Source organism: Aethalodelphis obliquidens, unplaced genomic scaffold, assembly GCF_003676395.1.
Source record: "Aethalodelphis obliquidens isolate GAN/ISIS:26980383/991018 unplaced genomic scaffold, ASM367639v1 scaffold121, whole genome shotgun sequence".
In the NCBI taxonomy this organism is placed as follows: domain Eukaryota; kingdom Metazoa; phylum Chordata; class Mammalia; order Artiodactyla; family Delphinidae; genus Aethalodelphis; species Aethalodelphis obliquidens.
This window is the reverse complement of record NW_020838065.1, coordinates 1,048,242-1,071,532: the sequence shown is the minus strand read 5'-3', so window position 1 is coordinate 1,071,532 and position 23,291 is coordinate 1,048,242. Positions and strand designations below refer to the sequence as shown.

General features: G+C 39.1%; 1 protein-coding gene across 7 annotated transcripts in view; it reads right to left on the bottom strand.

Moving 5' to 3' along the window:
* The window catches only part of NSD1 (nuclear receptor binding SET domain protein 1), a 136,398-nt gene that overhangs the window by 63,768 nt on the left and 49,339 nt on the right, over positions 1 to 23,291 (bottom strand). For all 7 annotated transcript variants that reach the window (XM_027098286.1, XM_027098289.1, XM_027098290.1 and 4 more), the window contains 3 exons: positions 22,903 to 23,038; positions 13,098 to 13,270; positions 8,284 to 10,855 (listed from right to left, as the gene is read on the bottom strand). In XM_027098286.1, the coding sequence (XP_026954087.1) occupies positions 8,284 to 10,855; positions 13,098 to 13,270; positions 22,903 to 23,038 (2,881 nt within the window). The remainder of the gene's footprint in view (positions 1 to 8,283; positions 10,856 to 13,097; positions 13,271 to 22,902; positions 23,039 to 23,291) is intronic.

Below are 23,291 nucleotides of genomic sequence, written 5' to 3'. Positions count from 1 at the left end.
ACCCAGGAATTCCACTCCTAGGTATACAGTAAAAATAAAAACACTTCCACACAAAACACTGCACACGAATGTTCATAACAGCATTATTCATAAAGGCCAAAAAGTAAAAACAATCCAAATGTTGATCAGTTGATGAAACAATAAATAAAACATGGTTTATTTGTACACTGGAATATTATTTGGCATTAAAAAGGCATGAAGCAAGAGCAGACAACAGCAAGCTGGCAGAATAGAAAGTCCCCACATTATTTCCCTCACAGAGATACCAAACTAACAATATATGCATCAAAATACCTTTATGAGTACTCTAGAAATCAGTTAAGAAGTTACAATACCCCAGGGCAAGTGCAAAGCCAAGAACAATAGCACTGAAATGGATTACAAGAGCCAATTCACTTTATCTGAGATTGCCACTCAGAAAGCAAGCACAGCTGAGCTCCCCCTCAAAGCTGGGGAATGGAGGTGGGGATGTTCAAAATTCCAGCTTTTCATAGGGCTTCCCAAGGGGCCAGTTTCTGTCTAACCTGACTGGGAGCACAAACAGAAGCCACACAGTTTGGACTCCCCGGGGCACTGAAAACAAATGAAACACTGGGCAGCATGTTGTGGAACCAGAGGGCCTGTAGTGACACAGATGGAGGCCAGCAGGGCTTGGTAAGATTGGGAGAAGGCACTCAACTCTTGGCTTCTCTCTACAAAGGGAGAAGAAGGGAGCATTTGGCAATCCAGATTTTTAGAAAACTGCCCAAGGGACTAGTATCTGTTTTGCCTGCTTCTGGGAGCTGACAGAGAGCCAACATGCTTCAGATACCTAGGCACCACTGAGAATTAAAGAGAGTGAGAAAGCTTGTTGCAGTAGCAATGGCTAACCTTCAGTACTGCAGAAAAACACTAGAAGAAGCAAGAGATTACGAGCTCCTGAAAAAGAAATGGACAAACCTCTCTAATTAGGAAATTACACACACAGGCCCAGAGAAGCCCATCCTCCAAAAAAGGTTCCAGAGGTCCCCAGAATCTCTAGCCAAGCTGATTGGTGAGTCTTCCCCTGTATGAAGCCAGTGTCAAACTCACAAAACTCAGGGGAAGGGGACTTCCCTGGTGGTCCAGTGGTTGAGACTGCGAGCTTCTACTACGGGGGCACGAGTTCAATCCCTGGTTGAACTAAGATTCCTACATGCTGCGTGGCACAGCCAAAAACAAAGACAAAACCCAAAAAACTCAGGGGAAAAAACTCATGAAGTACATGAAGAAACTAGGAAACATGGCCCAAAGGATCAAAATAAATCTCCAGAAACTAACAGAGATCTATGAATTATGGGAAAGAATTCAAAATAATTGTATTAAGGAAGCTCAATGATCTACAAGAAAACACGGAAAACTAAAAGAAACCATGAAAACAGTAACATGAACAACTGAGAGTATCAACAAGACAGAAACTATAAAAAGGAACCAAACAGAAATTCTGGAGTTAAGGACATAATAACTGAATTGAAAAATTCAATAGAGAGATTAAACAACAGACTTAAGCATAGGACAGAATCAGCAAACTCAAACACAAGTCATTTGAAATTATCAAGTCAGAGAAGAAAAAAGAAAAAAAATTGAAGCAAACCAATACACACATTAAGAGAGTTCCAAAAGGAGGAGAGAATTTGAATAAATTATGGTCAAAATTTTCCCAAATCTGAAAAAGGAAATGGGCCATCCCATATCAGAAGCTGAAGATCTCCAGCCAGAATGAACTCAAAGAGGCCCACAGTGAGACACATTATAATCAAACTATCAAAAGACCAAGACAAAGAGAGAATCTTGAAAGAAGTGAGAAAAGCAACTAGTCAAGGACAAGGGAACTCACATTAGATTATCAGTGGAAACCTTACAGGCCAGAAGAGAGTGGCATGATATATTCAAAGTGCTAAAATTTAAAAACTTCCAACCAAGATTACTATAATCTGGAAAACTGTCCTTCAAAAATGAAGATGAAATGAATTTTCTAAAACAAAAGCCGGGACTTCCCTGGTGGTCCAGTGGTAAAGAATCCGCCTTCCAATGCAAGGGACACAGGTTCAATCCCTGGTCAGGGAACTAGGATCCCACATACTGCAGGGCAACTAAGCCCACACATAAGAACTGCTGAGCTCGAGCACCTCAACAAGAGAGCCCGTGTACCGCAACTACAGAGCCCACACACAACTAGAGAGAGAAAACCCACACACCACAACTAGAGAGAAGTCCGGTGCCACAACGAAGAGCCTGCGTGCCACAACTAAAGATCTCACACGCCTCAACGAAGACCCTGCATGGCACAACTAAGACCTGACATGAACTTCCCTGGTGGCGCAGTGGTTAAGAATCCACCTGCCAATGCAGGACATGGGTTCGAGCCCTGGTGCGGGAAGATCCCACATGCCATGGAGCAACTAAGTCCGCGAGCCACAACTACTGAGCCCAAGTGTCACAACTACTGAGCCCACATGCCACAACTACTGAAGCCCGCATACCTAGAGCCCATGCTCTGCAACAAGAAACCACTGCAATAAGTCTGCGCACAGCAACAAAGAGTAGCCCCCGCTCGCCGCAACAAAGACCCAGAGCAGCCAAAAAATAAAATAAATAAATTTATTTTTTTTAAAAAAGGACTTGACACAGCCAAAACTATAAATTAAATAAATTTTTTTAAAATGTAAAACAAAAGCTGAGTTCATAACCACTAGATCTGCTTTACAAAAAAATGCTAAAGGGAGTCCTAAAAGTTGAAACAAAAGGCCATTAGGGGGGCGGCTTCCCTGGTGGCGCAGTGGTTGAGGGTCCGCCTGCCGATGCAGGGGACGCCGGTTCGTGCCCTGGTCCGGGAGGATCCCACATGGCGCGGAGTGGCTGGGCCCATGGGCCATAGCCGCTGAGCCTGCATGTCCGGAGCCTGTGCTCCGCAATGGCAGAGGCCACAGCAGTGAGAGGCCCACAAACCACGTGGACACACACAAAAAAAGGCCATTAGGCAGCAACACCAAGGCATATAAAATAAAAATAGCTGATAAAGGTAAATATATAGACCAATACAATACTTTAATACTATAATGGTGGCATATAAAGCATTTTTAAGTCTGGTATTGAATTTAAAAGACAAAAACAAGTAATAACTATAATTATAAAACTATGTTAATGAATACATGTAATTTGTGACATCAATAACAAAGTGGGAATGGGAAGATGTAAAAGAGTTTTTTGTTTTTTTGCGGTACACGGGCCTCTCACCGTTCTGGCCTCTCCCGTTGCGGAGCACAAGCTCTGGACACGCAGGCTCAGCAGCCATGGATCACGGGCCCAGCCGCTCCGCGGCATGTGGGATCTTCCCAGACAGGGACATGAACCCGCGTCCCCTGCATCGGCAGGCGGACTCTCAACCACTGCACCACCAGGGAAGCCCCAAGAGTAGAGTTTTTGTACACAATTGAAGTTACATTGTTAACAGCTCCAAACAGTTTGCTATAACTATAAAATGTTTTATGTAAGCCCCATGGTAACCACAAAGAAAATGCCTACAGAAGATAAAATCAGAAAGAAATCAAAGTATATCAATATAAAAAAATCAAAGAAATACAAAGGAGGGCTGCAAGAGAGATAGAGGGACAGATTAGCTGCAAAACAGAAAACAATTAAAATGGCAATAAGTCCTTCCCTGTCAATAATTTGAATGTAAATGGGTTAAAATGCTCAATCAAAAGACATAGCGTGGCTAAATGGACTGAAAAAAACAAGATGCAACTATATTCTTTCTACAAGATAACATCACCTTAGATGTAAAGACATATAGACTGAAACCAAAAGGATGAAGGATATTACATGTAAACGAGAACAGAGGTAGCCATAAATGGAAAAAATAGACTTGAGCCAATACTATCTCTAGAGGCAAATAAGGACATTATATAATGATAAAAGAATCAATTTACCTGGAAAATAAACAATTATAAACATATTTTAAAAGATAACAATCATAAACAATCAAAAATAAATATGTATGTAACATCAGAACACACAAATATATGAAGCAAACAGTAACAGAAATGAAAGAAGAAACAGACAGTAAAACAATAACAGTAGAATTTAGGGACTTCTCTGGTGAAACAGTGGCTAAGACTCCACGCTCCCAACACAGGGGGCCCAGGTTCGATCCCTGGTCAGGGAACTAGATCCCATATGCATGCTGCAAATAAGAGTTCCCATGCCACACCTAAGAGTTCCCATGCCACAACTAAGGAGCCCGTGAGCCACAACTAAGACCTGGCATAACCAAAATAAATAAATATTTTTTAAAAGAGTTTAATATTCTGCTTTCAATAATGAAGAGAACAACCAGACAGAAGATCAATATGAAAAACAGAGAACTTGAACATCACTGTAGACCAACCTGACCTAACAGGCAAATACAGAACACTCAACCTTATAGCAGCAGAATACACATTCTTCTCAAACACACAGGAAACATTTTCCAAGATAGATCACATAATAGATCACAAAACAAGTCTTAACAAATTTAAAAATACTGAAATCATACCAAGTATCTTTTCCAATCACAATGGAATGAAATTAAAAATGAAGAGCAGTTGGGAAATAAAAAATTCACAAATATGTGGAAATTAACACTCTTGAACAATAAATTGGTCAGAGAAGAAATCTCCTCCCTCAAATTAGAACATACTCTGAGACAAATGGAAACAATAACACAATATACTAAAACTTATGGGATGTAGCAAAAAGAAGTACTAAAAGGGAAGTTTACAGCACGAAGTGCGTACATAAAGAAAAAAGACCTCAAATCAACAACCTAACTTTACACTCAAGGAATAAGAAAAAGAATAAGCACAAAGTTTATTTGCAAAGGGAAAGAAGTAATAAATATTACAGCAGAAATAACCAAAATAGAGAATTTTTTAAAAATACAAACAAAACTAAGAGTTTGTTTTTTAAAAATCAACAAAATTGACAAGCCTTTAGCTAGATGGAAAGAGCGAGGGAGACACAAATAATGAAAACCAGAAATTAGAGAAGACATTTCAATGGAAGCCACAGAAACAGAATTTTAAGAGACTACTATGAACAATTATATGCTAACAAACTGGATAACCTACAAGAGTTGGATAAATTTCTAGAAACATGCAATCCACCCAGACTCAATCATGAAGAAATAGAAAACCTATAGTAAGGAGATTAAATCAGTCATCAAAAACTTCCCAAGAAAGAAGAGCCCCAGGATCAGATGCCTCCACTAGAGAATTCTACCAAGCATTTAAATAAGAATTAATGCCGAGCCTTCTCAAACTCTTCCAAAAAATGGAAGACGGGGGAGCCAGACAAATACACGTTAATAAAAAAAATTTTTTTAAAAAGACATACCAATATCCCTTATGAACACTTACACAAAAATTCTCACCAAATTAGCAAACTGAATTCAACAGCAGCACTTTAAAAGGATTATACACCATGACCAAGTGGGACTCATTCCTGGGATGGAAGGATGGTTCAACATACAAAAATCAATAAATGTAATACAACACATTAAAAGAAGGAAGAAAATCACATGACCATCTCAATTGATGCAGAAAGGCTTGACTAAATTCAACACATTTTCCTGATAAAAAACACTCAACTAGAAACAGAAGGAAATAATCTAAAATAAAGGTCATTTATGAAAATCCCACAGCTAACACGACAGTCCATGGTGAAAGACTGAAAGCTTTTTCTCTAAGAATGCCCATTCTTGACACTTCTATTTAACACAATACTAGAAGTCCAATTAGGCAAGAATTAGAAATAAAAGGCATCCAAATTGGAAAGGGAAAAGTAAAATGATCTCTGTTCATAGATGGCATGACCTAATGTAAAGAAAACCCTAAAGATTCCACAAAAAAGCTGTAAGAATAATAAATGGATTCAGTAAAAAAATCAACATTCAAACATCACTTGTGGGACTTCCACAGTGGTTAAAAATCTGCCTGCCAATGCAGGGGACACAGGTTTGAGCCCTGGTCTGGAAAGATTCCACATGCCGCGGAGCAACTAAGCCCATCCTCCCCAACTACTGAGCATGTACTCTAGAACCCATGAGCCACAACTACTGAGCCCACATGTCACAACTACTGAAGCCCACGCACCTAGAGCCCATGCTCCGCAACAAGAGAAACCAGTGCAATGAGAAGCCCGCGTACCTCAATGAAGAGTGGCCCCTGCTCACCGCAACTAGAGACAGCCCACACACAGCAACGGAGACCCAATGCAGCCATAAATAAATAAATAAATAAATTTATTTTAAAAATCAATAAATAAATTTATTTATTTATTTATTTATTTTAAAAATCAGTTGTTTCTACACACTAATAATGAACAATTCAAAAAGGAAATTAAGAAAACAATCCCACTTATAATAGCATAAAAAAGAATAAAAACGCTTAGGAATAAACTTAACCAAGGAAGTGAAAGAGTTGGGCACTTAAACTATAAAACATTGCTGGAAGAAATTAAAAACACAAATAAATGGAAAGACATCCTGTGTTCATGGATTCAAAGACTTAACATTAACAAAATGTCCATACTACTCAAGCGATCTTCAGATTCACTGCTCTATCAAAATCCCAATGGCATTTTTTGCAGAAATAGAAAAAAGACATCCTAAAATTCACAGGAAATCTCAAAGGACCCCAAATAGTCAAAATAATCTTGACAAAGAACAAAGATGGAGGACTCACACACTGTGTTTTCAAAACATGTTACAAAGCCACAGTAATCAAAACAATATGATAGGACTTCCCTGGTGGCGCAGTGGTTAAGAATCCACCTGCCAATGCAGGGGACACAGGTTCGAGCCCTGGTCTGGGAAGATCCCACATGCCATGGAGCAACTAAGCCCGTGTGCCACAACTACTGAGCCTGCGCTCTAGAGTCTGTGAGCCACAACTACTGAGCCCAAGTGCCACAACTACTGAAGCCTATGTGCCTAGAGCCCGTGCTCTGCAACAAGAGAAGCCACCCAATGAGAAGCCCATGCACCACAACGAAGAGTAGCCCCTGCTCGTCGCAACTAGAGAAAAGCCTGCGCGCAGCAACAGAGACCCAACACAGCCAAAAATATTAAATAAATAAGTGTAATTAAAAACAAAAAAAAATACGATATTACCATGAAGACAAACATATAGATAATGAAACAAAATAGAGGGCCCAGAAACAAGCCCTTACATGTATGGTCAAATTATCTTTGACAAGGGTGCTAAGACTTCACAATGCGGAAAAGATAGTCTCTTCAATAAATGGTGTTATATACAACAATGTGCATACAGTTAATACTGTAATATACACTTTAAACTTGTTCAGAGGGTGAATTCATGTGTTTTTTACCACAATAAAAATAAAGCGTTGATACACATGCTAAGTAAAAAAAACAAAGTACCACATATTGTATGATTCCATTTACATGAAATGTACAGAACAGGCAAATCTATAGATTGGGGAGAAATGAAGGGAGATTGAGAAAGGGTACAAGGTTTCTTTTTGGGGTGATGCAAATGTTCCAAAATTAATCATGTTTATAGATGCACAAGTCTCTGAGTATACTAAAAAACCACTGAAGTATATAAACTTTCAACAGGTGAATTTTATGGTCAGTGAATTATGTTTCAATAAAGCTGTTAGAATCTACTATGGTAAACAACATTGAAAACTTATGTTTAAGGAAAGGCAGTTTTATCCTCAATAACAATATTGTATAATATTATATTTTGAAAGACTCCTGCTGTTTTCCCTCTGCTGCTAAGGAAGGATACCCTAGTACTTCATATTTTTAAAAATTTATTCTCAAACCTCATTCCAGAAGGGATGCAAGACATCTAAGGCCTTCAAATAAGTACTACAGAACACTTACACTTTTTCAAAAGCACGTCCCCTTTGTCTACATAACAGGAGGACCTTCCTTAATACTTACAATACCAAATTGAGTCCCCAAAAGTTCACAGATTGAAAAAGGTAGGAAATGGGGAGCAGGAACAAAATGTTCTTGAGACTCAATAAAAGCAAAAGAAAAAAGAGCTTCTTGGTAAAACAATTTCTGAAAGTATATGGAAACCTGGTCCTCAAAATTCAGATCCTTCTACATAAAGTCCTTTCTTCACTTCAAGTGATAATCCTTCCCTCCCAACTTACACTTAGGCCTTCCATGAAAACAGACCAACTTCAGAAGGGTATCATTATCATCACTTCCTCTAGTCCCTTTCTTTCACAGTCAGGAGTCCTTACCTGGTTCAGGGAGCTCAGGCTGAGGGGTCAAACTGGGAATTCCTGGCTCCTTTTCCACCTCTTCATTGCTGGCACTGGATTTATCACAAACTTTCAACCGTGGCCCAGCTGAATCTAAGCAGTCGGCATGATTTGGATCTGTCAGTGCATCCTCTAGTATGTTCGTCGAAGGAGGAGGTCTCTGTTCTGGGAACTCATCTCCCTTCTTTACAGGGTCAGCGGGAAGCAAGACCCCAAAGGCACCCTCAGAGTTTTCTTTCTCCCTAAATCTGTTAGTGCGCTTACGAGGTTTAGTGCGCCTTTGGTTTAAACGCTGCCACCGCTTTTTAGGCACCACTTGATTTACACTAGTGGGTTCATCATTCTCACTAATGATTTCAGACTCCAGCTCTGTCCCTTTTCTGTTTTCAAAAGAGGGGTCTTTTTCAGGAACTTTATCAGGGTCAGACTGGTTGACTTTATTATCAAAATTAACACTGGAAAAATGGGTACCATCTTCACTTGTTAAATGGCCCATTAATTGAAGGGGTTCTTCTTTACCAGGGTCTTCTGCCTCACCTCTGGAGGAGCTATTCTCTGAACCCCTACTCTCTCTGTCTCCCTGCAGTGCAGCCTCAAGAGTCACAGCTGGAAGCTGGTTCAGTTTTCTTTTGCGCTCTGTCTTTAAGGCTTTACGGTTCACTGTGTTCTTTCCCATCTGGGTTGAAAAACCATCTCTTAATTTGGATGGCTTTGATCGACCACAGTTGCGCCTAGTAATACAGTTTGAACGATTTTTGCCAGAAGCAGGGAGGTCTCTTTTATCGGACACCAAGCCAGGTAGGGAGGTAGATAGCTCCCCAGACAGTGCAGAGTCACCCCCACTAGGGCTAGAACGGACTGGATCCTGAGTGCCATCTCCATTTTTTTCTGAATTGTGAGTGGAACCTCCTGAAACCAAGACCTTAGAAGCCCCCACAGGACTACTGGTAGAACAGTCCCCAAGACCAGGACTCCGATAAGAGACCAAGTTCTGAGCAGTCATTAACCGTTGCTCCTTGGTCTTACTATCATGCATATCTTTCAACATCATTAGTAATGTACTGAATTTGTAGTCTGGTTCAATAGGTATATGATTCTGACCAGAGGCAGAAGAAAAAAGTAATGGTTTTGATGGCTTTGACATTCCGGAGTCACTGACATCTTCACTTAAGGATCTATAAGAGAGTTCTTTCAACTCTGACAGAACGTGTTTCACCACTGCTGTTTCTATGTCACTCGAATCCCTGGTTTTCTCATGCATGTTGCTCAGTAGTTTTAGCCCATCCACTTTCCCACTTTTGGAAATGCTGGCCAAAGGAGAGCCTTTGGTATCAGAAGAGCAGCATTTCAAACTGCAGTCCTCATCTGCAACAGGCGGTTCTACTACAACTGGGTTTTCTTTATGTTTGCACTTGATACTTCGGATCTTGGGCTGTTTGCTTTTCGAATGTAACAGAGCTTGATTTGTAGCCCCACCTTTTATTATTGAGTTCTCACTGGAAATGCTTGATGGTGTGTTAAATTTTGGAGAAAGACCATCATTTCTAAAATCTGATTGGGGTTTTCGGACAAGAGTTGATACTTTAAGATCAGAGAGATTAACCTGAGACGTCTCAGTTCCAGGCTCTACTGTCTTGGTACAATCCATCAAGTGGTCTGTGTGTGAGTTAGTAATGAGGGTCTTCTGCTTTGCTTTTACCTTAGTGTTCGTGGCAGGATACCTAGAATACTTTACCTTTTCATTTTTCTGCACAGGTAACATGTTCTCTGTTCTATCGAAAGCATCTGCAATTTCAAGGACACTATTATCAGACTCTGAACTATGATCTATGGGATCCAGATCACTGCTTCCATCATCATCAGAAGTGGTACAGATACTAATGGAATCACTTCGCTTTTCTTCATCACCTGCTCCAATATAGCAGAGCTGCACTTTTGAACTACACACCAGACCTCGCTGGAGTTTCTTCTTCTCCCCAGAACGTTTAGAGAGCAAGGCACCCTCAGACAAGCCCAGTAAAGAGTCACAATTTGAAGTCTCAAATTCTTTCTTTGCAGTGTTTTTTGCACAAGAAGAAAATAGGAAACTTCCTGGGGCAGAGCTGGGCCCTGTGAGGCTGTTTGCTATCCGGGAAAGTTCATTAGAGGCCTGCTTATCAGATACATCCCCAGAAATAAAGTTTAGGCCAAGGTTCTCTGGAATCTTTCCCCTCCGTTCTTCCTTATGTGCTTCAAATTGCATGTGGCCCTTTTTCACACTAGTCCTTTTTGGATTATCAGAGCTCTTTCTGGCTAGAGACTTAGCACAAGGTTTTTCCTTCTCATCTGCAGAATGTTCAGAGTCAAAAGCCAGAGATTTCAAGCAGCCATTAAGCAACAGGTCATGTTCTGATTCAGGGTCATTTGTACAGTCCTCAAACGGCATATCCTCCTCACTGTCCAACTTGAGTGAACTGGTGACACATTTTCGGTTCTTCGACCCTTTGGGAACATCATACTGCTCAGCAAGACCAACACTGGCTTCCCATTTACTCAAAATTTTCTGAGGAACCTTAAATTTAAAGAGAAAAAGATTATCACTAGTCTAAGAAATAGAAGGGGAAACAGGCAGATGATCAGTGAACACCTCTCAAATCAGAAGCTTTTCCAAGCCTTGTGCTTCTTCAAGGCTCTTTTATGGGACTGCCAGGTGGTTAACACCCACAGTTCACCCAGAACTTAGCTAATGGGGATTCCTCAACACTAGTTCTACCACTAAGATCTATCACTGGAGAAAGATTGATCCCATAAACCCTCCACTCCCCTTACCATTAAAAGCACAAAAGAGTGCACCATAAATTAGACTACAACATTACATTACTAATCAACATTATATTACTAAATCAAGGAATAACCAGACCACTCCTACTTACCTCTCCAACCTTAGAATAAAGATTTCCCTCCTGACTTATGAAGGCCAAGCACTTGCTCAGTTACATAAAAGAGAAAGCAAAAGGCTAAAGAAAGGAGATGCATGTGGAAAAACTAGGACTGGAGAAATGAGTAAGGCAGACCTGCCCTAGAAGAAATGAAATTTGGAACTCTGGTTATCACCAGGCCCTTGGCTAATCAAGATTCTTCTATACGTGTTACATACAATCTGGATTATAAGGACTTCCCTGGTGGTGCAGTGGTTAAGAATCCGCCTGCCAATGCAGGGGATAGGAGTTCGATCCCTGGTCCTGGAAGATCCCCCATGCCGCGGAGCAACTAAGCCCATGCGCCACAACTACTAAGCCCGCACGCCACAACTACTGAAGCCCGTGGACCTAGAGCCTGTGCTCTGCAACAAAAGAAGCCACCACAATGAGAAGCCCGCACACCGCAACGAAGAGGAGCCCCCACTCGCCGCAACTAGAGAAAGCCCGCGCACAGCAACAAAGACCCAACACAGCAAAAAAATTAATTAATTAATTTTCTTTTAAATCTGGATTATATCCAAGCAGTGTCCTGGGCTTAAACATGTAGTCCAGAGACATCAATACACCCTGGATGTATGACAAGTTACATATGCTCTTTTCTTGATTCCTCACAGCATAAGGACATTGAGGCTCTGTGAAATATACTTAATTTTCAAGACACTTATTTCCCTCCCTGGCTTCATACAATAAATGTCAGTCAAGGTTCTATCAGTTAGTGTTCACAAACACTTTAATACTTGTGAAAGGTCATGTTCTGCTGACCATGTAAAAATTAAGGCCACTAGACAGGAAGCCTCCTCTTATAAAGCAATAAACTGATCATCTGGTTTACTTTACACACAAACACACACCCATTGACTTTCTAACTATGACCATAATAAATCAATTTTCCAGAACCTGAAAGCCCTAGAGAACTCCTCTGAAAAGGGGGTTGGTTAATCTACATAGTTAAAGGCTTGACACAAAAACTCTGACACCTCCCCACCACCAACCACCCAAAGTATTAGAAAGGATAAAGTTATCCTCTTCTATTCTATCCTAACAATAGCACACACTAGTTGTTTCAGAGCATCAGATGTATGACATATAAAATATTTATTTCTAATCCTCACAACAGTTTGACAAGGTACATATTATTACATTAGCTTTACAGAGGAAGGAACTCCAGTTGTAAATAGCAGGGACTGCATACTGACTAAAAATTATCCTAACTGTGATTCTTATAAAATAGTCTAAAAGTCTGAAACACAAATCTAAGAGGAACTATTTCCTCTTCTAGAATAGACTATAAAGGAGTATCAAAAGAAACAGCCAAAACTTTAACACATCAAGCAAATGAAACAAAAACATCACGTTCTTTATTAAAACATAACCAGGTTTGAAACTGCTTAAGCCTTAACAACCACAAGCAAAAACCAAAACAACAAACAAAACAAAAATGTTTAAAGTCTTATCTTTCTCATTTTTAAGAGAAATAATTAATCCAGAGAGTGAAAAGTAGAATATTTCATTTTGATGATCATTTTCTTCTTACATCAGATATAACCAAAGATGACTGATCATGCCTTTTTTTACTATCACATCTAAGTGACATGGCAGAAGTTAACTGAAATCATTTCTCAAAAAATTGAGTATAAATATTTGGAAGGCTAGCCCCATCTCATCCCTGCAAAAAAACTTGCTTTCTGCCAATTTTTCTCACCAACATCCTACTACCAAAGGAAATAACTTATATTCCAAAAATATAATACTTCTTCCTTTGATTGATCCTGTAAACCCTCCCTACCTACACCCAAGAAGATAATTTGAGAGGCTTTTTTTTTTTTTAAATACCTTATGCCTATATCCTTTTTCTTTCTGCTTCCCTCTTCTCCTAAGGACAGGTAGCTCTTCAAATTGATGTCTGCCTTCAAACATGACGATTGCTTTTCCAGCCACCCAGGCTCTCTCAGAAGGATCTCCAAAAGCCTCCACGTAGTACTGTCGATAGGGCCTCCGGTTAGAAACTAGATAAAAATAAAAACCACAGTGTCATTGCTTTAAAAAACTGATATTCATCATCAAGAGAACAGCCACATAGCAGTGGCCAAAGAAGCCTCTTTTCACTTAAAACTAAAATAAAATAAAAACTCAACAAGCTAAAAAACCTACAGAACAAGAAATTCTGAAGTAGGTCAGATAGAAGGTAAATTTTTAATTTTCAATTTATGTGACAAGAAAATGGTTAAGAGTGTAATGAAAGAATTTAATGGTTTGGTCTGATGATATGCTATATATTCCAAACCAGTTGGAGGATGATTAGCTAATCATATAACAAATTAATATAACAACTAAGTTTTTTCTACCATCAATCTATAAAATTTTATACCCTCATTACCAGAAATCACAAAAGGCATATGATAAGCCACAGCATCACAAATATAATAATCAACAAGAACTAACCACCAAATAAACTCTTAAAACATTATGCTAAAATACAAGGAGGAAGAAATGTTTCAACACCATGCCACGTATGATGTGCTAACATTTATGACATAGCTACTCTGGGCAAGGTACTATACTAGGTGCTTTGCATGTATTCTTCACAACAATGAACTCTAAAATATAAGTAGTATAATCTCCATTTTATAGACAGAATAATAAATCCAACGACTTCAGACAGGGAAAATTCAGAGTGAAACATTGGTTTTGCAGAGAAAGTGAAACTTGATATTTCAAACTACAGAATTTTTTTTTAAAAAAGGAAATCTCAACAGCCCCCTCCCCACCAAAAATCCACTTATTCTATAGTTTCTTGGCTGTCCAAAGTTCTATGCATACAATTACCAAAAATAAAAATACAAATCTCATCCAGAAAAGATTATAATCAAATTTACCTAGTATGTGTTATCTTCTACACACTTACCATCTTTGCATTTTTCATACCAGTAAAAAATGTCACAAAAGAAATATAGTCAGGGCTACACAGGTGTAATGATTTGTCTCTATTTAGAAAAGGAAATCATTTTATATAAAAATTCACTTTAACTCACACTGAATTACAACCTGGTAAAATTTTGTTTTATTGTACATTTTAAAAACAAGTTCTGTAAAAATAACAAACAAAAAAACCTGAACTCCTTAGTCTCTACCTACTAAGTTAAACACACCAATAGAAACCACCTATAAAGGGGGATTAAATGTGTGTATGTGTATATATACACATACATACACACACACACACAGGTTCTTAAAGTCAGTCTGAAAAGTACATCATTCTCCCATAAATAAGTAAATTCAACTAACACAGACTGAACATTCATGACGTCCCAGCACTATACAGAGGACTGAAAAGAACTCATTGCCTGGTGGGTAAGAGATATACAGTATAAAGAGATTATGGTAAAACAGCATGCTAATTGCAATAACATGAACATTCATTTTTTTTTTAATTTTTCAAGTATGTCTTGAGTACACTACATTTTACTATTCGATAGTATCTATTGGTGATGGCATTTTTTAAAATTGAAATATAACTGACGAATAACATTAGTTTCAGGTATACAACATAATGATTCGATATTTATATATATTGCAAAATGACCCCCACAATGTCTAGTCAACATCCGTCACCACACGTAGTTATAAAAAGATTTTTTCTTGTGATGAGATCTTTTAAGATCTACTCTCTTAGCAACTTTCAAATATACAATACAGTATTAACTATAGTTGCCATGCTATACATTACATCCATGTGACATTTCTTTTATAAATGGAAGTTTATAACTTTTGACCCCCTTCACCCATTTTGCTCCTCCAGTCTGTTCTCAGTATCCATGAACTTGGTTTTGTTTTTTCAATTTTGGTTTTTTTAGATTGCACATATAAGTAAGATCATACAGTATTTATATTTTCTCTCTCTGATTTATTTCACTTAGTAAAATGCCCACCAGGTACATCCACGTTGTCACAAATAGCAAGGTTTCGTTCTTTTGTATGGCTGAATAATATTCAATTATGTATATATACCACATTTTCATTACCTATTCATCTATCGATGGACACTTAGTTGTTAACACTCACTTTTTTCAAAGTGAAAAATCATTAACTGGAGGACAAATGGGACACCTGAGCAGAAAATTTAAAGGTAAACAGTTTGTTGAGGGGAGAATTCCTATATAAGGGCTCAGAACCCTCAAAGACATGAATGAATAAAACGAATGAAATAGCCAGGAACTGCAAGTAGTTCAGAACACTAAATCATAAAGTGGAAGGAAAGGGAAACTAAGCAGGTAAGCAGTGGCCAGACCTGAACAGCTTGGATACCATGTTAAGAGTTTGACCACTGGGACTTCCCTGGTGGTCAGTGGTTAAGACTGCGCTTCTAGACACAAGAGGGAAGAGATATGGGAACATATGTATAACTGATTCACTTTGTTATAAAGCAGAAACTAGCACACCATTGTAAAGCAATTATACTCTAATAAAGATGTAAAAAAAAAAAAAAAAAGACTCTGCGCTTCCAACACAGGGGGCACAGGTTCAATCCCTGGTCAGGGAACTGAGATCCCATGTGCCACACTAAGACCCTCCATGTTAAGAGTTTGACCATTATCCTGTTGGCCCTGAACCTCATTTAAACTGTGGAACCACAGGCTCAGTTTTCCATCCTAAAAAGATAAATCTCCTTGACCTCTGAATAACACATTTAACAGGAAACAGGAAACTCAGGAGACCAGAGATTACCAAAATAGTATATACTCAAGATGACTAAAACCTAAACTAAGGTGGTAGCAATGGGAATTAAAAGAACAAAATATGAAAGATTTTTTTTAAGAAGACAAATCAAAAGGACTAGATATTAATTAAAAGTCAGATAGAATGTGACCACCTAGAGGGGTGGGATAGGGAGGGTGGGTGAACCAAGAGGGAAGAGATATGGAAACATATGTATATGTGTAGCTGATTCACTTTGTGATAAAACAGAAACCAGCACACCCTTGTAGAGCAATTATATTCCAATAAAGATGTTAAAAATAATAATAATTAAATTAAATTAAATTAAATGTAAAAAAAAAAAAAGTCAGATAGAAAAGATACTTGAACACCAATGTTTATAGCAGCATTATTCACAATAGCCAAAAGGTGAAAGCAACCCAAATGTCCACTGAAGGATGAAAGCATGAACAAAATGGAACATTATTGAACATTATACATCAATGGAATTATTGAGCCTTGCAAATGAATGATACACGTAATACAACATCTACCAGGGACTGAAGGTTATTGTTAAATTGTTAACAGAGTTTCAGTTTAGGAATATGAAAAAGTTCTGGAGATGGCTAGTGGTAATAATTGCACAAAAATGTTAATTTACTTAATGCCACTAAACTATAAACTTAAAAATAGATAAAATGATAAAATTATGTTACATATATTTTTTACCACCAAAAAAATCAGATAACAATTGGTAGTAAGGATATAGAGAGATTAAAACCCTCATCCAGTGCTGATGAGAATGTAAAATGGTACAGTAGCTTTTCAAAACAGTCTGGCAGACCTAGCTCTTCCACTCCCAGGTATTTATCTGAAGAACACAAAAACTCTAATTCAAAAAGATAATATGTCAGCTTCCCTGGTGGTGCAGTGGTTAAGAATCCACCTGCCAATGCAGGGGACACAGGTTCAAGCCCTGGTCCAGGAAGATCCCACATGCCGTGGAACAAGTAAGCCCATGCACCACAACTACTGAGCCTACGCTCTAGAGCCCACATGCCACAACTACTGAGCCCATGCGCCACAACTACTGAAGCCCATGTGCCTAGAGCCCATGCTCTGCAACAAAAGAAGCCACTGCAATGAGAAGCCCGTGCACCACAACTAGAGAAAGCCCATGTGCAGCAACGAAGACCCAACACAGCCCAAAATTAATTAATTAATTAATTAAAAATATATATATATATGCACCCCTATGTTCACTGAAGCGTTATTTATAACAGCCAAGATATGGAAACAACCTAAGTATCCACTGACGGATGAACGGATAAAGAAGATATGGTATATATACACAATGGAGTATTACTCAGCCACAAAAGAATGAAATCCTGCCATTTGCGATACTGATGGACCTTGAAGGAATTTTGCCAAGTGAAATAAATCAGACAGAGAAAAGATAAATACTATAGGTTTTCACTCATATGTAGTATCTAAAAAACGTAACAAGTGAACAAACAAAATAAAACAAAAACTCATATATACAGAGATCAGATTAATGATTACCAGAGGGGAAGGGGGATGGGCAAAATGGGTGAACGGGGGAGACTGTATGGTGATGGATGGTAATTAGACTTGTGGTGCTGTACACCTGAATTTATATAAAAAATTTAAATTAAAAAAAAGTCAGGGGGCTTCCCTGGTGTCGCAGTGGTTAAGAATCCACCTGCCAATGCAGGGGACACAGGTTTGAGCCCTGGTCCAGGAAGATCCTACATGCCGTGGAGCAACTAAGGCCGTGCACCACAACTACTGAGCCTGCGCTCTAGAGCCCGTGAGCCACAACTATTGTGCCTGCGTGACTACTGAGCCTGCGCTCTGGAGCCTGTGCGCCTAGAGCTCGTGCTCTGCAACAAGAGAAACCATGGCAATGAGAAACCTGTGCACCGCAAGGAAGAGTAGCCCCCACTCACCACAACTAGAGAAAGCCTATGTGCAGCAACGAAGACCCAACACAGCCAAAAATAAATAAATAAAAATTAAAAAAAAAAGAAGTCAGGGAATTCCCTAGTGGCCCAGTGGTTAGGACTCGGCACTCTCACTGCCAGGGTCCGGATTCCACCCCTGGTTGGGGAACTAAGTAAGATCCCACAAGCTGGTGCAGCCAAGGCAGAGAGTGTGAGTGTATGTGTGTGTGTGTGTCTGTGTGTCTGTGCGTGTACCTCAAAAAGTCAAACAGAGTTAACCATTAGAGCCAGCAAGTCCACTCCTGGGTATAAACCCAAAAGATAGGAAATATATGTCCACATAAACACTTATACATGAATACTCACAGCAGCACTGTTCGTAATAGCTAAAAGGTGGAAACAGTCCAAATGCCCATCAAATGATAAATTTATAAATAAAATATGTATAATATTTCATACAATGGAGAGCCCACGTGCTCTGTACCCTGCGCACCACAGCTACGGAGCTCATGCACCCTGGAGCCCACACACCACAACTAGAGAGAGAAAAACCTGCAGGCCACAACTAGAGAGAAGCCCTCACGCTGCTGCAACAACAGATCCCGTGTGCCTCAAGGAAGATCCCATGTGCCGAAAATAAGACCCAATGCAGCCAAAAAAAAAAAAAAAAAAAAGGAATGCAGCACTGATACATGTATGTTGAGTAAAAAAAGTAGTCACAAAGGACATATTATATGATTCCATTTATATTAAATATCCAAAATAGGCAAATCTATAGAGACAGAAAGTCGACTACTGGTCGCTTAGGGCAAAGGGGTACGGGAGGTAAAAAAGATTAGGGGGAAGGTAGGTAAAGGACATGGGTTTTCTTTTCCTTCTCCTCTTTTTTTTTTTTATTTTAAATATTTATTTATTTATCTGGCTGCGCCGGGTCTTAGTTGCGGCACTCAGCATCTTTATTGTGGTATGCACCTCATAATTGTGGCACGCGGACTTCTTAGTTGTGGCATGCATGTGGGATCTAGTTCCCCCACCAGGGATCGATCCCAGCCCCCTGCATTGGGAGTGTGGAGTCTTACCCACTGGACCACCAGGGAAGTCCCCATGGGGTTCTTTTTGGGGTGGTGAAAATGTTCTAAAATTTACTGGTTACACAACTCTGTGACTTACCAAAACCACTTAATTGTATACTTTAAAGGGGTGAATTGTATGCTATATGAATTACATCTCAATAAAGTTGTTTTAAAAAAAGGAAAAAGACTTAATGGTATAGGACACAAGAAGGAAGAAAGGGTAACTACTTGGTATTTGGTTTAAGTGACTAAGTGGCAGTAATTTATTCACTAAGGCAGGAAATGAAACAGAAAGTACTGGTTTGAGGAGGAAAATAATTAGGTCAGTTTTAAACAAGCTGACCTTAACTGCCTAAAGGACCTCCTGGTGAAAGCTTCAAGTATAGAGTTGGGATGCAGATTTCAAGCCTGGGGAAACACTAGCACTGTGGATATGAATTCAGTTTACTGATGACAGTTAAAACTCAAGAGTTAATAAGGATGGAAAGAAGGAGAAGGAGAAGGAGAAGGAGGAGAAGAGAACATGAAAGTCAAGAACAAGATAGATAGTTACTACGAGGAAGAATTTTCCTGCACCAGACAACCAAAAAATTAAAAACTAGTATCCACTGTACTACCAGGTCACTAATGACTCTGCTTAGAACAAGGTTAGTGGAATAAAAGGAGAGAATGAGAAATTTCAGTGCGTTCAGAAACGAGTGGCCATCTGGAAGTGGAGAAAGTTGATGATTCCTCCAAGAGTGGTTATGAAGGGAAGGTGTCAGGAAGACAGAGTCATGGGTAGGAATTTTAGGACAATAGGTTTATTCAAATATTAGTTCCCTTCAGTACTATAAAGAGCCACACTAATTCTATGCTCTAATAAACCAAGTTAAGAAACATCTTTTTAAAAACTATTATTAGGGAACTCCCTGGTTGTCCAGTGGTTAAAACACCACACTGCCACTGCAGGGGGCGTGGGCTCCATCCCTGGTCAGGGAACTAAGATCCCACATGCCTCACGCAGCGGCAAACAACAACAACAGCAACGCTCTAGTCACCATCAATACATATTCTCCTGGTATTTCTCTTCCATCTCTGATTTTCCCCCATCTCTTTTGCACACTGAAGTCTCCTCCTTACAGACCGCAAACGTTGGCTTCCTCAGAGCCACCTTTTATCTCACCGTATATTTTATCCCAAGGCCATCTCATCCATGCCCTACCCATGGCTTTGACTAATATCAACAAGCAGATGTCATCTCTAAGTTATAGATGTTCCAGTGCTCTCAGTAAATGAGGACACTATGTATGTACTGGTAAAGCTAAAAACTTGGGAACCTGCCTGAGGTATAGAAACCTTAGGCTTCATTCTCCCTCACTCCCCATTATCTGTCCATTAGCAAATCATATAGATTTTATCTCCTAAATAGTTCTTCATTCCCTATTCACAACTATAATCTCACCATAATCCCTGCAATGACCCTTTTGATTATCTCCTCTGATTTGTGTCCCTCTCCAAATCATTTTCCACACTGCACTCAGAGTGAACTTTAAAAAACACAAATCAGATCACATCTCCCTCTGCTCATAGCTCTTTAATGGTATCCTATTGTTCTTAGGAAAAAATACAAAATTGTTAATGAAGTCTACAAAATGTTGCATGATTTGACCCATATCTATTTCTCCAGCCTCATACTGTACCACCTTCCATCAGTCTATGGGCGGCAGCCCTTTCAGGGATTGAACATATACTACTTTCTGTGCTTGGAACCATCTTTTTTCCCTGGTTAATTCCTACTTGTCCTATCAGGTCTCAGATCAAAGATAACTTTACTAGCAAAATTGGCCCTGACTACCCCTGAACCAAAAGTCCAGGTTAGGTACCCCCACTAATAACAGTGACTGTACATCAATATTTTGCCTTGAACACACCTCTCAGTTAACTATCTATTTGTCTGATTACTTGCTGGTGCCTTCACCCTTTAACTGGACTCTAATTATACACAAAGGGAAGCAAAATGTTTTGCCAATTACTGGATCCCAATACCTAGCTAGCATAGTACCTATAGAATGTACTTATTACTTGTTGAACAAATGGCATAGACCCAACTAGTGCATATAAAGAATATCACAATGAGTAAGAAACCATCAGTCTCACAGGCATAGGAAGGGTAGAGGGGGAGGACTAAAATAATTTTCTACAGTAGAATTTAAATGTCCAAACAGGTCACAAAGTTTGATATCATTTTCTTTAAACAGTGAGCTATAAAGGTCTTTGGGAACTTCACTATTAATATTCAAAATATAAAATAAAATCCAACATACTACTTTAGGCAAGTTATCCTACAGATAAACAGACATGAATACATGAAACACAGTTATTATTTATAGCACTGTTTTGTATGCACACAAACACACATGTGTATGTGTATACGTATGTATTTTATGTGTAATCTTTCTAACACAAGATTAGAAACAACCTAAATATCCATCAACAGGGGAATGGTTATATAAAGTACACCATATTCAAAAAGAGGAAAATTATAGAGCTGTTTAAAAAAAAAAAGTTTTCAATGGAAAAATCTCCAAGAAGTGAAAAAACTGTAGAACAGGGGCTTCCCTGGTGGCACAGTGGTTAAGAATCCGCCTGCCAATGCAAGGGACACGGGTTCGAGCCCTGGTCCGGGAAGATCCTATATGCCGCGGAGCAACTAAGCCCGCGTGCCACAACTACTGAGCCTGTGCTCTAGAGCCCGTCAGCCACCACTACTTAAGCCCACGCACCTAGAGCCCGTGCTCCGCAACAATAGAAGCCACCGCAATGAGAAGCCCGCACACCGCAACAAAGAATAGCCCCCATCCACCACAACTAGAGAAAGCCCGTGCACAGCAACAGAGCCAACACAGCCAAAAATAAAAATTAATTAAATAAATAAAATTTTTAACCCCCCCCCCCAAAAAAACCCTGTAGAACATACATACAATATGCTATGTTTACGTTAAATTAAATCAAAGGGGGTAGGGAGATGAAACTATATAGTTGGATTTACATAAAGTCTAGAAAGAAACATTAATAACAGCTGGTTACTTTTTGAAAGGAGAGGTAAAGAGTGGGGCAGCCCAGAGATTTTTTTAATCTTGTGTGTATATAACCAATTTAAAACCTAAAACACATATATTAAAACTACAATAAAATCACAAACTATCTTAACAGGAAAGAGGGAGCTCAAAATGAAGTTTGAGCCCTTATCTTATACCATTTTTTTTTTTGGCGGTACGCGGGCCTCTCACTGCTGCGGCCTCTCCCGTTGTGGAGCACAGGCTCCGGATGCGCAGGCTCAGCGGCCATGGCTCACGGGCCCAGCCGCTCCGCGGCGTGTGGGATCCTGCCGGACCGGGGTACGAACCCGCATCCCCTGCATCGGCAGGCGGACTCTCAACCACCGCGCCACCAGGGAAGCCCCTTATACCATTTTAAAGTTAAGACACGTAAGATTCATACAGAACAACCAAATAAGTAACAAACTTTAGTAACTATAGAGAATAGTCTAAATCAAGACTTTAAAATTCAAAATGACTTATAAGCAATCTTTATAACTGTTTCAGCTTTAAAACTAACAAAAATGATACAAACCTGAAGACTGAAGTAGAAAAACATAAATATACTGAAAAGTGATTCTGGACAATGTAGACTTTAGCTAATAAGCCTAACATTTTCTGGCATCTACAGATAGAATAATTGAGAATTTTTAAATCATAGAGTAAAATAAAACAAACCTTAAAAAAAAATCCAGAAAAGACAAAATACATAATAACAATTCATTAACAAAATGCTCAAAGGTAAGAATGAATTATTACTAACGGAAACTGCAAGTTGACAATTCCATACTGTATTTTATCATGTATAATCAACTGCAAGTATTACCTTTCATTTTTGAGTGTGTGTTAATCAACGGATCAGAACAAATCCTGCAGGGCCACCAAGGGCGTCTCTTGAATTTTGCCCAGATGAGATCTCCAACTTCATACTTCAGTGGCGTAGCCTTTTTCTTGGGCTGACACTTGAAACAGACAAAACATGGGGCATCAATAAAAATCAGAACCTTTTGAAACAACATATCATCTTTCCACTAGCCTTCTGAGAAAGCATTACCAATGAATACTAGATGAAAACACTCCAGCTTAACCACAATTACAAATAAGTACAATTAAAAATTACTGTCTTAACTATTTATAACACAGCGCTTTATAAAGTCAGTAGTAGCTCTCAATTTACATTTGCTTTACATAAGTAAACTACCTACATTCTAGGAA